This window comes from Aethalodelphis obliquidens, unplaced genomic scaffold (assembly GCF_003676395.1).
Source record: "Aethalodelphis obliquidens isolate GAN/ISIS:26980383/991018 unplaced genomic scaffold, ASM367639v1 scaffold53, whole genome shotgun sequence".
Lineage (NCBI taxonomy): Eukaryota > Metazoa > Chordata > Mammalia > Artiodactyla > Delphinidae > Aethalodelphis > Aethalodelphis obliquidens.
The window spans coordinates 14,229,482-14,246,110 of NW_020837997.1; the positions used below are offsets into that span (position 1 = coordinate 14,229,482).

Below are 16,629 nucleotides of genomic sequence, written 5' to 3' on the forward strand. Positions count from 1 at the left end.
GATGCTGCCCTGGAGCCTCCGGAAGGACCAGCCCTGCCCACGCCTGGATTTAGCCCCATGAGACCCATGTTGGAGTCCTGTCCTGCCTCTATCTCTCTGTCTCCCTCTGTCTCTGTGTCTATCTCTGTGTCTATCTCTCTGTCTCTGCCTCTCTTCCATGTCTCTGCCACTGGGTCTCTCCCACCTCCAGCTCCACCTCACCTTCTCCGTCCATCCCACGCCCTCACACCTTTGTCGCAATGCTGAGTGATGGGCTGGGAGGACCACCCTCCCCCGCCCCGGCACTGACGGAGCCCACCCTGGTCCTCCGGGCTGGGCACTGCGTTCTGGCGAGGTACCCTCTGTGCCTCCGAGGCGTGTGTGGGGTGAGCCTACTGTGAGCAGCGGCCACTGACCCTCCGTTCCCCTTCCTGTGACACTGGCCCCCTCTCTGCACAGGGCTACCCCTAGCCCCAGTCGCTCTCCTCCATGCTGTGCGGGGTCCCCTGCCTCCCAGATGTCCCTCTGCGTCTCCACTTTAGTGACTGATGGCGGACGGGCACGGGGTCTCAGCAAAGCCTCCGCAAGGCAGCACAGGGCCTCTGACCTGTGTGTCCCCTGTGTGTGGCCCCTCACCAAGGCCCTGCTGCCCCTTCCCTGCTCTGAAGCCTCCATGGCTCCCCGGTACCCACAGGAGAAGCCCCCGCCTTCCAGGCCCTGAACTGACCTGACAAGCTCGCTGTTCTCTGGCCACCAGAGCCCGTGCTTCAGCCATGAAGCCAGATCACCTCATCTGTACCCACAACCCCGAGAAACGCCAGCACTACAAGGGTGGGTGCCTTTGTCACATTGGGCTCCATCTGCAGCACTTACCGGAGGCTGGTAATGCCGTAGGCACTCAATACCTCAATACATGCAACCAAGGCAGCAGCAGTCACAAGGCTTTCTGGAGGCTGGGGTTGCAGATGGGGAAACTGAGGTTTGAGGCAGTGACGGGCAGGGCTGGACCCGGACCCCCTTCAGCTGGAGAGCTGGTCCCCAGCCCTGAGGGGCAGCGAGGGCTGTTGTGCTGCCAGCTGCGTACCTGGGAGATGCTGGGTAAGCCGGGGCATGGCACGCATTAGGGACCTCTGGGGTCACATGTCTTGGCAGAGCCGGGAGCCCCCAGAGCCCCCGTGCCCACTCCACTGCCCTGGCTCCTGGCTTCCCGTGCCATTACGATTATCATCAACGACCCCGATGCAGGAGAATCATCAGGCTTTCCGAAGCACGGGCTCAGAACTGGGCTGGTGGGGCCTCTGACCACAGGCCACAGCCCAGTTCCCCATTTCTGGGCCGTTGGGCGGTGGGTGGACCATGGCCCGCAGAGCTCTCCAGGGAGAGGCTGACCTGCAGCAGCCATGAGGCCCGGGGAGGGGAGCTGGGCCTGCCTGCTGCTGACTCTGACCGCCTTCCAGATGCTGCCCATGAGGCCCCCAGGTGAGGACCCCCGAGTAGCCCAACCAAGCCCATCAGAGCCCCGTACAGGGGCCCCACCCAGGAAGCTCCAGGTAGCACCACGTGGTCAGTTACTCAGCCCCCTGCATGGCTGTTCCTCTCGGGTCTCAGCTGGGAGGCGGGCATGAGGCCCAGCTGGGGTCTCGGCCAGGCCCGGACCCAGCTTTTAGTGCACCCGGCCCCTCTCCCGGCAAACTCCACGGCCTTCTCTGGGCATCTCTGTGTCTGTCTATCCCGCCCGGCCTGACCCCTACCCCACACTGCCCCGTCCCTGACTCGCTGCCCACCCTGCCTGCAGGCTCCTGGGCGTCCCGAATCATCGGGGGCCACAAGGTGACCCCCCACTCCCGGCCCTACATGGCGTCCGTGAGTTTCCAGGGCCAGCACCACTGCGGGGGCTTCCTGCTGCGGACCCGATGGGTTGTGTCGGCCGCCCACTGCTTCAGAGACAGGTGAGCCAGGATGAGGGGGTGCCCTGGTGTGGGTGGGGTGAGGGCTCGTGCAGACAGGCCTCTCAGCTGGGGGGTTTATCAGGGATGGAGGGGCGGCAGGAGAAGTAGGGAACGAGCAGCCGCCGTGACCATAAGCCGATGTTATAACCGTTACGCTTGTCCTGAGCATATTGTTATAACGATTACTAACCTTCATATTGAAATTATTGGAGGCGATACTATAATCGAGGTGGGAATTAGAATAAATATAATGAGTATTATATTCATTCTAAGTATATTTTTATAAGTATTAAAATTAATATTGCAGGGGCTTCCCTGGTGGCGCAGTGGTTAAGAATCCGCCTGCCAATGCAGGGGACACGGGTTCAAGCCCTGGTCCGGGAAGATCCCACAGGCCGCGGAGCAACTAAGCCCGGGCGCCACAACTACTGAGCCTGTGCTCTAGAACCCACGAGCCACAACTACTGAGCCCGCGTGCCTAGAGCCCGTGCTCCGCAACAAGAGAAGCCACCGCAATGAGAAGCCCACGGGCACCCCAACGAAGTGTAGCCCCCGCTCGCTGAAACTAGAGAAAGCCTGAGCGCAGCAACGAAGACCCAATGCAGCCGAAAATTAATTAATTAATTAATTAAATTTTTTTTAAAAAGTACTGCAGTGGGAATTCCCTGGTGGTCCAGTCATTAGGACTTCATGGTCTCTCTGCAGGGGGAGCGAGTTCAATCCCTGGTCGGGGAACTAGGATTCTGCAGGTCACGCGGCGTGGCCAAAAAAAAATTCAATTCAATTCATATTGCTGCGATCGGAGTTAATACCATAATTGAGGTGGAACAGTAATAAACGTGACGCTTATTATCACGGGCTGGCATGAGGGTGACATGGATTTGCTTGGCCCATGCCGGGTGGCCCTCACCCCAGCCTCGCTCACAACCACCCTCCCCACCCCGCAGAGACCCCCAAACGGGCCTGGTGGTGCTAGGGGCCCACGACCTGCGCACCGCAGAGGCCACGCAGCAGGTGTTCAGCATCTCGGCTGTCTTCACGCACCCCGACTACCATCTGGCCACCCACACCAGTGACATCTGTCTGCTGCGGGTGAGACGCTGCGTGGGGGACGAGGGCCAGACGCGGGTCCCAGGCCCCCCCACACCAACGATGGCCTGATTTGTTTAAAATCAGCTGTTGGGATCCTGTGAGCACCCGTGCTCAGAGCAGGGAAGGAGAGGCTCGTTAGAAAGACCCTTTGGGCAGCTGAGGGGTTGAGACTCGAGGCCTGGAGGCTGGGGAAGACCAGAGTCCTGGTCTGAGGCAGTTGAGGCCTGACGGGCAGTGGCGCGTGGTGGCCTTCCGACAGCCTAATGACGGCTGCCACTGACTTCTCTCCATGAGGCCAAGAAGAAACCCAGAAAGGTGAACAGGCAGGAGCAGTGGTGGGTGGCTGCGGTGGGGGGGGGGCCTAACCTCAGTGCTCCCCCTGCAGCTGAACAGCTCTGCCATCCTGGGTCCTGCAGTGGGGCTGCTGGGGCTGCCACGGAGGCCACCCAGGGCCGGGGCACGGTGCCAGGTGGCCGGCTGGGGCTCCGTGTCCGACTTCGAGGAGCTGCCGCCTGTGTTGATGGAGGCCGAGGTCCGCGTGCTGGGCCTGGACATCTGCAACAGCTCCTGGAAGGGGCGGCTGAGCCCTGCCATGCTCTGCACCCGCAGTGGGGACCGCCGGCGACGTGGCTTCTGCTCGGTGAGACACTCAGTCTCTGTCCTGCCTGCTTACTGCGTGGGGAAACTGAGGCCCACAGAGAGGGTCAGAGCTGGGCAGAGCCTTGGGAACTAAGTCCCAGCTCACCCTTGACCGGATGGGCCTCACCTAAGGCCCTGGAAGGGCACGGAGTTGCCCAGGGTCACAGGGATGCCATGTATGGCTGTGCGGGTTGCACACTGCACAAACAGCTACAGATTTGTGTCTTTAAAAGCAGTGTCAAAAAAAAAAAAAAAAAAAAGCAAGGTCCAGATCTCAAGGAAGAAGCTCCTGCTCCTAAGCCCTTGTATGGATTAATGGCAAATTTGGCCCCAGTGCCAAGGAAGAAACTCAGTCCAGGTGTGGGGTGGGGGTGGGGGGCGGTGTCTTTTGTTCCAGCCACGAGAGTGCAGTGGTTCAGATTCTGGAGCCCAACTGCCTGGGTCCAGGTCCAGACTGAGCCACTCCCCAGATGTGTGGTCTTAGAAAAGTCACCTCACTTCTCGGGACCTCACTTTCTCCATCTGTAAAACTGTCACACAAATAGGACCTACTTCTTAGAGTCAGAGCTGATTCCAGGTGACAATTAGGGTGATAGGTGTGGGGAGGTGAGGGGAGAGGAGGAAGCAGGAGTTTTACGGTGAGTGTTCCGGTAGGTCTCTCTGAGGAAAGTACTTTTGAGAGTTGGAGGGGCCTTGAGAAGATCTGAGGGGAGGCATGCCAGGCAGAGAGACCAGTCACAGAGCTGCTGTGTACAGCTGCGCAAGTTGTGTACTGCACAAGGTGCTGCCGACTTGTGTATTTATACAAGCAGTGTCCAGCAGGGGGCAGTAACGGATCTCAAGAATATGCAAAAGCCTAGAGGTTGGAGCTTGCTTTGCTGCAGGAAGAGCAAGGTAGGCAGGCATGGCTGGAACCAAGCAAGTCGGGGGAGAGGAGGGCAGACAGGTGGGTGGGGGCTGGATCCTCTAGCCCTTAAAGGCTGAGGTGAGGAGCTTAGTCTTTGCTGTAAAAGCTCTAGGGAGCCATGGAAGGATTTTGAGGCAGGGAGGGTCCTTCTCAGATTCACCCGTATGAGCTCCTTTAAGGAAAGTGAGGCCCAGAGAGGGACCCATGGCCTCACCTTTGCCTCCACCTCCAGGCAGACTCTGGGGGGCCCCTGGTTTGCAGAAATCGGGCCCATGGCGTCGTCTCCTTCTCCGGCCTCTGGTGCGGCGACCCCAAGACCCCCGACGTGTACACACTGGTGTCCGCCTTCGTGACCTGGATCTGGGACGTGGTTCGGCGGGGCCCGCACGGCCCCCAGCCCAGCCCCCCACCCAGGACCACTGGGGGCCCAGCAGGAGTTGCCTGAACCACAGCAGCGAACAAGATGAGGTTAGCTCCAGCCTGGAAAATTCCGTGGCTGGGGCAGAGGGTCCATGGGCCCCCAAACCCCAGGAAGCCTGGTGTGTGTGGGATGGCAGGTGGGATAGGGGGGAATCAGTTCCAAACAAAAAGGGCAAAATAACACAATAAAGTGTTAACTGGCTCACCAGACACGATGGTCTGCCTCCAGGGTCCACGCACGTCTTTGAGCTTCTCCTTGGCCTCAGCGTGGCCGAGGGTCCGGTTCCACCACTCCCTCCCGGAAGGACCTTGAGCCATAGGACCTGGGCCCCTCTCCACCCTCCCACACCCTCCCCGCGCTGACCCCTCTGGAGTTTCCCACCCTGCCTCACAGCCCGAGCTTGGGACGGCCTCCCCGCCTTGGTCCCTACCTGGACCGCCACTCCTCTGCCCTCCAGCCAACCCCACACGGGGAAACCGAGGCCGGGAGAGGGTAGGGTCTCTGGTCCTCAGGGTGGGGTCTCAGGTTGGCCTGGCTCACCCTCTGAAAAGCGCTTTGAGTGAATGGTGCCCGGCTGGCGGCAAGGCTGGGCGAGTCCCAGCTGGTACTTTTACTAATCGTGTTAGTGTCACTATGGTACCTCCAACCCTTCCAGGCCAGGCCTCCGTTTCTGGACCCTAAACCAGGTGGCCTCTTGGGGCTGCCCTAAGCCATCTTGGCCCCCCTCTTCCCCTCCCCTGCCCCAGAAAGGCCAAGACTCTCCCACCCACCCTCACCCCACCTGCCCCAGTTCTACCTCGGCTGCCGCCCACCGCCTGAAGGTGGGCACTGAGGCCCCGAGTCGGGCAGTGGCCGCCCCAAGGACGTACACCTGTGTTTCTGCGCTGGATGCTTCCAGAACACACTATGCACCAGCATCACAGCACCCCAGGACCCAGGCTGGTAACCCCCTACCAAAGTGGGCGGCGCAGAGGCTCAGAGAGGTGGCGGGCAAACCGAGGCCTGGACATCCAAAGTGGCTTTTTCAGTGTTTATTTCTTTGGCAGGCGAGGCAGGACCCCAGGGCGGGGGAGGTTGCCTTGTCGGGGGCTCGGGCGAACCCACTGCTCAAGGGCACTTTTCCAGGTGTCACAGGTAAGGCACTTCCTGGAGGCTGGGAAGGACACGGACGAGCCCCACTGCCCTGTGCTCCTCGCTCCAAACTCGGGGAGCTGGGCTCCTGCCCCGCTGGGCCCCCACCCTGGTCTGAACCTCCAGTCTACACACAGGCACAGGGAGGTGACAAAGAGCAACAGCCCAGGAAGATGGAGGGAACCCGGCTGGCAGGCAGGGGGGGCTCAGCTGGGAACAGGGCTTAGAGGCGTGGCCAGGGCAGGATGCGGGGGACAGAGGGTCCCGGGTCTGGACCTCACTTGTGCACGGGGCAGCAGGCACTGGGGTGCCCCTCAGACACACGGCTCCAGGATGCCAGGTGTGCAGTGGGTCTTGGTGTCTATTCTCCGTCCTGGGCCAGTGGGTGAGCAGGGACCCCACCGGGTCCCACCCTAAGTGGGCCGGGTACCACCAGACATGGTGCCCTATTCTGGGCAGATACAGCCTCTCCATGCCCAAGTCCTGTGTCCAGAGGCCCAGATGGCACCCTGTCCCTGGGGACAAGCTGGGCTTTTCTCAGGGGCCTTCACAGAACACACTGGGAGCTGGAGGGAGAGGGAAGATAAGCCCCTTGGTTACCCTGGGGCTGGTGGGGGACAGTGGTTGCTTCCTTGGCCTGTCTGGGGTCTGGGCATGTTCTGAGGCTCATCTCTACACACCCAGGCCGTGGACCCCCTCTCACCCCATGGTCCCTGTTCTATCAATAGAGGCCAGGGTGCCTCTTCATTAGTTGCTGGCAGGAAGTCCCCAGCCCTTTCGGTGGCAGCGACAATGAATAGAGTTATCCCCGAGGAAGGAGAAGCGTGGGGTCCTCCTGGGCAGTAGGGTACCTAGGTCTGGGGTGGCACCCCACCCACCAGCCCTGCTCCCAGGCCTCCTTCCCCCAGTCCTTCCAAGGTATCGTCGGGGGGCAACAGGGCTCCCAAAATGGTCCCGGTCCAGGCTCTGAGGAGTGTCCGTGGGACATAAATTAGACTCTGCTGTGGCAATAAATAAAACGGGGCTGCCTTGAACGCCAGGCCCAGGCCGGTCCCTCAGGCTCACACAAAGTTCTCCTCGTCCTCCTCCGACTCAGCATCTAGCGGCTCGGGGGTGCCTGCAGAGTGGGAGGGACCAAAAGAGAAATGCGGGCGCGGAGAGGGGCTGGGGGCTAGACCCCGCCGCTGCTTCCCGCCCCTCGCCGCACCTGCACAACTGCCCGGGTGGCGCACGCCGATGGAGCGGCCCAGGAAGCAGGTGGCCTGGCGGAGGTGGCACGAGGACATGTAGGTGACGTTGTTGTTGCCACAGAGCTCCTGGCCGGGGCTGGAGGGCGCGGGGCAGGGCGCCGCGCGGCACACCACGCAGTGCGCGCTGCCGGTCTGGTCCACCACGCATGACTGCGGCCGCAGGCACACAACGTGCGCGCACGATTCTGCCGGTGGGGCGTCGGGGAGGGTCAGGGGCGCTCCTCCTAACTTGGGCCACAGGCCCCGCCCCCGCCGCGAACCCGCCCTCAGGGTCCCACCCTCAGACGTGGCCCCCTTGTTGCACCAGAAGCCACACCCCTTCCACGAACCGCGCCCACACTCCAGATCCACCCTCAATCCCTCCCCCCTTTGATTGCACCAGTAAGCTTCTCTGACACACACTCGTATCTCTCACCCCATATGAGCCCCAGAACCCCCGTTCCAAACCTGCACCCAACTCTTTCTCATTCATGACCCCACAAAAGACCTAATCCAGTGACACTCTCGCGGGACAATAGACTCCCTCCGCTAGGCCCCGCCCACGAGCTCCCATCTAAGCCCCGCCTAGCACAAGGCCTGGGAGCAGGGCTGGTGGGTGGGGTGCCACCCCGCCTAGCCCGCCCAAATCCGTAAGACATAATAGGACACCCTGGATTTCAGACCCCGCCCCTTCCTGCCAAGACCCCGCCCCCACGCGTTGCGGCAGCGGCCTTACAGGATGCTCAGGCCCGGTGGCCCCGCCCCTCCCCCAGGCCCCGCCCCTACGTACTGCGGCAGCGGCCCCGGTACATGACGCGCAGGTCTGGGTGGCCGCGGCAGCGCGCGGCGCGCAATTCGCACTCGTCGCGGTAGGTGGCGCCGTCCGAGCCGCAGACCTGAAGGCGCGCTGGGAGCCCCGAGCAGTCGGGCGCGCACTCGCAGCGCGGACGGCCCCCCAGCATGCGGCAGGCCTTGCCTGGGCCGCACGCCACGCCCTCGCACGAATCTGTGGACAGAGGACACACACGTGTGGGCTGGGGCGCGTGGCCGAGGCCGGAGGTCCTCAGAGCCCCCCGCGCCCTCGCCCCCTCCCTGTTCCGAGGGATAGAGGCCGGGCCGGAGTCGGGGCCCACAGGGGAGGAGACTGATTTGGGGGTCTGGGGGCGGGACCGTTAGGGACGAGATTCAGCCACGGCCCGGGTGGACACGGACTCGACGCTGCTCCTGGGGCGGGCTTCTGTCGGGGGGCGGGGCTCAGTGTGGGCGGGAGGGGGGGGGTCTCTGCCCGGAATCTGGGGGTCCGGGAGGAACGGGCTTCCGCCCCCGGTTCAGCTCTCGCTCCGCAGCTGGGCCACCCGCTCGGGCTGACGTCTGTTCCCTGATTTACGCGCGTTTCTGGGAAGGCCGGCGGGGAATCGGCTGCGTCAGCCCGCGGGGGGAGCGGGGGGCTCCACCCCGTCCAGGCGCGGGTATAGGGAGGACGGGCAGCGTCTGTTCCCCGTGCCTGCCAGGACCTCCCCGGAGGAGGTGTCAGGGAGGGCGGGGCGTCGGCCTGGTCTGAGCCTCATTTCCTGAGGAAGGGGCCTCCCACAACCCGAGCCCTCCGAACCAGGGGTTACCGCCCCCCGCAGCCCCATTTCTCAGGTAGGGAGACAAGTCTCTCTCTGAGATCCCCGCCCCCACTCGGGCCCGGCTAACGGCTGCTTCTGGCCTCCCAGGCCCAGTGCAGCCTCCCATCTACCCCCACAAGGTGGTGCCGTTTTGTCGTCATTTTACAAAAGGGGGAAACGGTCACAGCTGTGAGTTGGAGACAGCCAGGGCACTTCGGCGTGAGAACTCCAGGCCGGACCCGATGGACCCCCCAGCTCTGTGGCTTGTGGGTCTGGAGGGCCGTCTCTGAGCTCGAGTTGATGTTTCAGCTTCAGTTTCCCTGTGTGTAAAGTGGGGCTGATGGGGAAACCCACCTTACAGGGTGAGCAGAAAATGATGGATGCTCCTAAGAGACTAGCTGGCGTGCCCCACGTCCCTGTGCCAGGGCATGTGGGCTGCACCTGGGCGCCTCCCATGCTGCCCGCCCACACGCACATCTGGAAACGCTCTCCCGGGTGGCTTCACGCAAGCAAGAACAGAAGTGGCAGGGCTGAGTTCCTGTCCCCAAGGCCAGACAAGGTTGGGGGGCGGGGGGGAGGGGGTCCTGGACCGTCTCATGCCCAGGCCAGGCACTTTTTGAAGTCTGTCCTCCTCCCAGAAGCCAGAGGGGCTTCTGGAGGGAGCCAGGGCACATGGCAGTTGAGTCTGGGACCACCCAGCCAGGCTGATCTGGGATTAATCACACCCCAGCGGCCAGTCAGGCTCCTCAGTTTGGCCTGCAGGTCTGCAGCCCTCAGCTCCAGCCTCCTCCCTGTGCCCCTGTCCTGACTCCACCCACCAGGGTCTGATCCCAGGCCATGGTCTCTGCTGATGCTCTCCCCCATGCTTTCTCCAGCTGGCGAACTCCTAATCATCCGCCAGCACCCTGGCTCTAGAGCCCACCTCCTTCAAGTCATGCCCCCCTGCGCCCTCTGGGTCCTTTCAGGTTCAGCCTTGCACAGGGGGCTGGGAAAGTCCCCAACCCCTTCTCCAGGGCAGAGACGATGTCTTGACTTAGTCATTTACTCATCCTGCCTAAAGAGAGCCCCTAGTCTGATGGGGGAGGCAGCATTTCGCAGAGCATGGTGCAGAGGCACACGCTTGTTTAACATGCAGCTGTTTAACCACAGCTAAGCCCAACCCCAGACCCTGGACTCTGCGGGGTCAAGGGCAGATAAGTGTCTGGGAACACTGAGTGTGGGGTCATGAACCCTAATGGCCAGTCGGGGAAAATCCACCTTCCTAGGAGCTAGGTGTGAGCACATCCACCAGGTGCAGGGCAAGTGGGAAAGGCCACCCTGGCAGAGGGCTCCTCGTGAGCAAGGGCCTAGAGGCTGGAATCCAAACTGGGGACTCCTTGGAGCTTCCTGAACCCTCACCTGCAGGTGGCTAAGCTGGGAGCCTGAAGGCCCGCAACCCCTCTCTGAGCCTGGGATCCCCGTGCCGGCAGCCTCAAGCTTCTGCCTGCCCCCAAGACGGGGGGCTCACTCTCGGCTGTCCCGCCTCTGACCCTGTGACCCTGGCCTGCGGCCGACACCCAGGGTCTCACCTTTGCAGGGGAGGCAGTGGACGAGGCCCAGGAAGCCCAGGAGGCTGATCTTGTTCCCCGGGTGCGTGAAGTTGGACCAGGCGGTGTCGATGTTACCAGACGCACAGCACTCAGCCTGGCTCACGTCCGTCCTCAGCACCAGGCTGCAGGTGGCCTCTCGGCCCTGCTGGAGCCAGCAGACACCACCTGCGGACGAGCGGGCCAGTCCCCACGTGGCCAGAGGCGCCCTCCGGTGCCCCCCCCCCACCCAGGCCTTGGCCTTCCAGCCAGCTGCCGGCCCATGGCGATGCATACAGTTGGTGCTCAGTAATTATGGAGGGGATAATCTGCCCCTGACCTGGGAAGGAGGGGCAGAGAACCGCACAGGTGTCCCCACCCTGGCTGCAGATTCTTTGGGGACCCTTCCTCTCTGGGCTCCAGCCCCAACACTGCTCCAGCACCCACCCCACCCCCTCCTGGGAACCTCCCCCCCACCCCCACCCCGGTCCAGGCCCCCAGCCCGGGCCTGGCATCCTGCCCGAGCAGGCAAACGCCCGGAGCTGGACGTGTCAGGGTCAGCGGGCCCTGGAGCCGCCTCTCCCGCCTCTGCCCTCTGTCTAGACAGCGCCCGAGGGCACGCGGAGCCCCCTCGCCCAGCAGCCCCCCCTCGCCTGGCCCGCCTCTTACTCACTCCAACTCGGGAACATTCCCCTCGCATGAGCTCACTGTCTCCCCGGGGATGCGGCCTTCGGGGAGGGGGCTTGGCTCTCCCCTCACTGCGGGGCTGGGGTGGGGCTGCAGGGTGGGGTGGGGGGCAGATGGCCCTCGGTTTCTGCACCGTTAAGTGGGGGCGGGGGTGGCCACGGCCCCCATTCCATGGAGCTCCCAGGCTCTGTGCTGAGCGCCTCCCAGGGACCAGCTCTGGGCAGCCCAGCACATTGGCACCCCGTATAAAAGGGGAAACTGAGGCCAGGAGTGGGGATGTGACTTCCCCGGCACCTCCGCAAGTGGCAGGTGTGAGATTCCAATGACCTGTCTGCCTGAACCAGACCCAGGGAAAATCTGAGACCCCAGCTGGAGGTCCTGAGTCCAGCCACCCAGCCCTGCCTTTCTGGAGCATTGGGACCCGGATGGTCGAGGTTCAAATCCCCGCTTTGCCACTTACAAGCTGTGTGACCCTGTGCCTCAGCTTCCCCACCTGGAAACCGGATAGAAGAGTGCCCACACTACTGGGCTGTTGCGTGGATTCCAGGACGGAAGAGGCAGACACTAGGCGCCCAATAATTGTCAGCAGCTCTTGTGACTAGATTCTTGATAAATAAATTGTGAAGGAGTCACATCTGCTCTCCTGACCTCCTGGTGACCCTCCTTTGGGCCTTTTGGGGCTGGGGGAGGGGAGGCTCAAGCCCTCCCAGATTCAACCTGCAGCGGCCACGGGTCACCACGGGTCACCGCTCTCTGCCACCGCCGCCGCGCCCCCCGACCTCGCCCCCAGGCCCGCATTCCGGGCAGGCCCACGTGGGTGGCCCACCCCGCCCGCCCCTTCCGGCCGCCCCACTCACCGGGCGCGGGGTCCCCAGAGCCCACGGAGCCAACGAAGCCCACGGCCCACGCCAGGGCCCCCCAGGGCAGTGGCCACAGTGGCCCCGGCGCCCCGGGACGCATGGCGGACGCAGACACGGCGGCGGCCCCCGCGTCGGACGCGCGGGCGGCGGGCGGGCGGGCTGCAGGGAGGGCGGCGGCGGCACCACTTCCAGCGCGCGGCCGGCGCGCCCTATAAAGGTCCCGCGGGCTGCGGGCGGGGCGGGGCGGGGCGGGCCGGCCGGGGCGGGGCGCGGGGACGGCGGGGCGCGGGGACGGCGGGGCGCGGGGCAGTGTCGCGCGCGATGTGGGCGGCAGCTGGTCGGGGGCGGGGGCACGACCCGGGAGCCGAGCTCGTGGCTGTGAGTTCGAGGTGTCGCCGTGCGTTTGGGGGACTGGCCGGTGAACCAAGGGGAGCGCGTCTGCGGATCCGTGCGCGTCGTGTTCTGCATGTGGTCGCTGGGGTGGCCTCAGTGTGCTCTGGACTCCTGGCCTGTCCTCCCCGTCCCTACACGCCCCAGGGACCTCAATCCCAACCAGTTCCCTAATCACACACCCCCGGCCATCCGCCTGGCCACTTGGTTGGCCGCTGGAGCCGGTGGGCACGGCTGGGTGTGAGCGCGTGGAGGGATGGGGAGGCTGGTGGGGTGGGAAACAGAGGCAGAGAGGTGTGGCAGAGACAGACCCCAGAGACACGATGGTCCTGACAACATCGCTGACAGCAATAATCATACCACAAGAGTTACACTGTGGTAAAGTGCCCACTGTGCCTGGCCTTTGCCCCTCACAGCTGAGGTTGCACCAAACACCCCAGGCCTTTGCAAACCGTGCCCCCAGGCCACATCAACAACCTGCTGACTTCTCTCCTCCAAGGGGCAGTGCTCCCTGTCCTGGGACACCCTGGAATCCTGGGTTTTCCACAATTTATGATGGCCACATCAGCGTGGGCCTGGGAAGCACTGAGTCCGCTGGGGCCTCAGTGCAGCAGGATGCTTTTCCTTTTTTTTTTTTTTTTTTTTTGTGGGTCGGCGGCCCTCTCCTTGTTGTGGCCTCTCCCGTTGCGGAGCACAGGCTCTGGACGCACAGGCTCAGCGGCCATGGCTCATGGGCCCAGCCGCTCTGCGGCATGTGGGATCTTCCCGGACCGGGGCACGAACCCGCGTCCCCTGCATCAGCAGGCGGACTCTCAACCACTGTGCCACGAGGGAAGCCCCTGCTTTTCCTATGTTGGAGCTGATCTCTTCAATCTTGGGGGCCTCCCAAATTGTTAGGGCACCCCAACAGGCTCATGGGTCCTGTGCAGCCCCTCTGTGTTTGTGCTTCTGGGAAATAATTAGTGTCAATCTTCTGGTAGCAGGGACCTTTGGGGGATGCTGGAGCCTCAGGTTGACCAAGGCAGACCCAGTCCCGTCCTCGCTGAGCTCATGGTTTGTCAGAGTCATAGACAAGAAAATACATAGAAAAACAAACTAATGTATAACTTTTAAGAGTGCAAAATGCTTTTAGGAAAAAACAAAAATGATTGAGGGCAATTGGTCATCTCCCAGGGCCACCTATGCCTCATCGCCCCCCATCCCTGCATCTGCCCCCACCCTGGGTGTAGAAACAGGATCCCTGAAGGCACAGCCCTTCCTCTGCATGCACGAGATCTGCTGCTGGCCGACACCATGCCCAGACCACTTACTCCACCTTAGCTGCCCAGCCTGACCCGTGTCCCCAGGGCAGTGCCAAGGGCCGCATTACTTCCTAGCAGCACTGAGGGAGGGCACCCAGCTGTCTCTACCTGGCCTTGGCCTCTGACAGTCCAAGGAGATTCTCCCCTGTTGGGAAATGGGGCAGGAATGAGACCCTGTGTTCTCAGCAAGGGTGTGCGGGGGCTGGACAGGGTGACCTTGGCCGAGACCTGACCCTACCATGGCTCAGCCACCCCGTCCTGAGCTGTGCAAATAAAAGGGCCATTGTCGGCCTGGCGTGGGTTCGAAACTGAGGCCAGCGGCCAGTGGCCTTCTGCTCCCCAGCCTGGCGTGTCTCCCCAGCCCAGAGGCTCTGCACTGGGTGACCTCAAAAAAGTCATGGCCCTCTTTGGGGAGCCCTCTTCTGAGTATCTCCCATTTGTGCCCTCCTCACCACCCCGACCCAGCCTGCAGCCTGCTTCCTACCCCAGGCGCCTGCCATAACGTTCCTCCCTAGCCCATACCCATCATGACTCCCCAAAGTCCCTGCTCACCACCCCAGGGAAACCGACAGTGACAGTCCAACATAAACAGAGCTGTGATGGAGGACGCTGGACCTGACCCAGCCTGGGGAGATCAAGGCAGACTTCTCAGAAGAGGAGGACATTTACATTGTTAGATTGAACAGTGGGGGAGGGAAGGAGGGATGGGAAAAGAAGTCATGGGATGTGTGTGCTACAAGTAAGAGAAAGCCTGAATACAGCCCCCTGAGACATGTGGGTCCCTGGACCCTGTGAATATGTCACCTCCCACGGCAAAAGGACTTTGCAGATAGGATTAAGTTGAGGCCTTTGGGATGGGAGATGATCCTGGGCTATCCAGGTGGGCCCAGTGTCATCACAGGATCCTTGAAAGTGGAGAGCTTCCCCACTGTGGTTGGAGAGATGCAACATGAGAAGGACTTGATCTGCTGTTTTTGGCTTTAAAGAGGGAGGAGGGGGCCTCCGGCCAAGGAATGTGGGCAGCCTCTAGAAGCTGGAAAAGGCAAGGAACAGATTCTCCCCTGGAGTCTCCAGAAAGGAATGCAGCTCTGTCAGTACCTTGATTTTAGCTCAGAGAAACCCACGTTGGACTTCTGACCTCCAGAACTAGAAGAGAAAAATTTGTGTTGTTTTAAGGCCCCAAGTTTGTGTCGATTTGTGACAGCAGCTAATACAAAGGGGTTCAGTGTCGCAGTGATGTGGTCCCTGCCTGGCTGGAGACAAACGAGGGAGTGAACCCTGGTGGAAAACGGTCGCAGGACAGAGACCCTAGGAGCAGGAAGGTTTCCAAGGAGGTGACTGAGGCCTGGAGGGAGAAGGAGGCATCTGGTGGAAGCCCAGTGCAGTTTGTGCCACCCTGGCCAAGCCACATGTGACATCTCCATGCCTCCATTCTCTCATCTGTAAAATGGGCACAGATCCTAGTACTGCAGATTTCAGCCAGCACACCAGGGACAATGCCTGGTGCATGGTAGGGGTATGATATGGTGCAGAGATTCTTATTAATTAAGAATGGGTAAGTATTTTGCCGTTCCCCACAATGCTGTAAGGCAGGCATCCATTTTACAGAAGGGGGAAACTGAGGCTGGAGGAAGGAAAGTGACTTTCGGGTGGATGCGTTACAAAGCCCCACAAGGTCGGGAATGGAGCCAATACCAGGTAAGCAAGGTTCCAGGACCCATGTGCTGAGCCCCGAGCAATCAGGGTGAGCCCCCAGGTTGTGGCTGGCATCCCTGCTCCGGTTCCAGCACCAGATTTTCCTTTGGGAAATCATCTCCTGCAATCCCAGCTCAAATGTCCCCAAGAGTGGGCACCAACCAAGGCCCAACCACTTAGAATCATCGGACATTCAGCAAACCAGGAAGAGTCAGCTCTGAGACTTTTGCTGGGAAAGGGACACCCACTTCTTGCCTGAGCTAGAGGGGTGTGAGCCTGGAGCTGCAGGTGGCTCCTGCCAATGGCCAGGGAGAGGCCGGCGCAGTGGGACACTGAGCCAAGAGAGGCAGCAGCAATGCCCTGTGCTGTTCTTGGAGGTCCTGGATCCAGCTGTGCCTGAACTCCGCCTCCCCAATTAGATAAAGCTGGTTTAAGAGGCGTTTCTATCACTTGCTGTGGACAAAACCAGCTTACAATAAGCCCGTTTACATTTTATTCAAGCGGAGCCTTTAGAATCCAGAGCAGCGGGTTCTGCAGGGGCTGTAGGAATCACACACACCCTGATGTGCCACTGCGTCCAGGACGCAGGTCATGCGTGGCCTGGTCCGGAACGCTCAGGGTCACCCGATCCCATATTACTCAAGCCAGAAGAATGCTTGTGATAGACTCCACATGAACTTAGCATCTGCAGCCCTTGGACTAGACGTGAAATGCTCCAGGCTGTGGGAAGCAAGGCCTTGCTTGTTCCCTAATGGGGCATATGATGATAACCAAGGCAGCACTGAAGACTCGGCCATGGTAGATAGCATGGGAGATCTCTGAACAGAGCTGGGCATTATAACGCCCCCATCGTACATACGGTCCCTGCTCCAAACGCCACCCATGGCTCCCCATAGCCCCTGGATGGAGTCCAGGCTTGCCGGTCTGGGTTTGAAGCCCTTGCTTCTGAGCCTGCTCAATTCATGCCCCTTCCCGCAGCTACTTTACCACGTTACCACCGAATGTCCCCACCCCATCCCCTTCCCTACAGCGGACAACGGGATTTTACGCAGGAATCTGGCGGCCACGTTTGCGGCAGAAGGTAGGGCCCGCCCTCAGCCCAGAGGTGAATTCTGATTGGTTGAACAGAGTTGACGGGCTGTCAGGCACAACCATGTGATACAGCACTGGCCAA

At 61.6% G+C, this 16,629-nt stretch overlaps 2 protein-coding genes across 5 annotated transcripts; one reads left to right on the forward strand and one right to left on the reverse strand.

Moving 5' to 3' along the window:
* The first annotated feature begins 1,250 nt into the window (after nt 1–1,250).
* PRSS57 (serine protease 57) lies at nt 1,251–5,450 on the forward strand. Of its 3 annotated transcripts, none has more exons than XM_027085966.1 (5): nt 1,251–1,458; nt 1,775–1,928; nt 2,876–3,020; nt 3,406–3,660; nt 4,828–5,450. In XM_027085966.1, the coding sequence occupies exons 1-5, from the start codon at nt 1,380–1,382 to the stop codon at nt 5,173–5,175; spliced, it is 981 nt and encodes a 326-aa protein (XP_026941767.1). In that variant the 5' UTR covers nt 1,251–1,379; the 3' UTR covers nt 5,176–5,450. The 3 variants fall into 3 exon arrangements, with proteins under 3 accessions (XP_026941767.1, XP_026941768.1, XP_026941769.1); XM_027085967.1 differs by having other exon boundaries at nt 4,799–5,127; XM_027085968.1 differs by having other exon boundaries at nt 4,803–5,046.
* A 553-nt stretch (nt 5,451–6,003) lies between these two features.
* FSTL3 (follistatin like 3) lies at nt 6,004–12,238 on the reverse strand. Of its 2 annotated transcripts, XM_027085964.1 has the most exons (6): nt 12,067–12,234; nt 10,526–10,711; nt 9,124–9,277; nt 8,138–8,353; nt 7,326–7,591; nt 6,004–7,235 (listed from the first exon to the last, which is right to left on the reverse strand). In XM_027085964.1, exons 1-6 carry the CDS (start codon nt 12,167–12,169, stop codon nt 7,180–7,182), a joined length of 981 nt encoding a protein of 326 aa, XP_026941765.1. In that variant the 5' UTR covers nt 12,170–12,234; the 3' UTR covers nt 6,004–7,179. The 2 variants fall into 2 exon arrangements, with proteins under 2 accessions (XP_026941765.1, XP_026941766.1); XM_027085965.1 differs by lacking the exon at nt 9,124–9,277 and having other exon boundaries at nt 7,326–7,553; nt 12,067–12,238.
* Nucleotides 12,239–16,629: the final 4,391 nt, after the last annotated feature.

Bases quoted from the DNA above. Each gene is read 5' to 3' on its own strand.
- PRSS57 (XM_027085966.1), top strand. From the start codon at position 1,380: ATGAGGCCCGGGGAGGGGAGCTGGGCCTGCCTGCTGCTGACTCTGACC. The intron at 1,929-2,875 runs GTGAGCCAGGAT...CCCACCCCGCAG, and splicing joins GCCCACTGCTTCAGAGACAG to AGACCCCCAAACGGGCCTGG. The intron at 3,021-3,405 runs GTGAGACGCTGC...CTCCCCCTGCAG, and splicing joins GTGACATCTGTCTGCTGCGG to CTGAACAGCTCTGCCATCCT.
- FSTL3 (XM_027085964.1), bottom strand. From the start codon at position 12,169: ATGCGTCCCGGGGCGCCGGGGCCACTGTGGCCACTGCCCTGGGGGGCC. The intron at 9,278-10,525 runs GTGAGACCCTGG...CTTTACACACAG, and splicing joins CCACTGCCTCCCCTGCAAAG to GGAAACTGAAGCTGAAACAT. The intron at 8,354-9,123 runs GTAAAATGACGA...CTCTGTCCACAG, and splicing joins TGTGACCGTTTCCCCCTTTT to ATTCGTGCGAGGGCGTGGCG.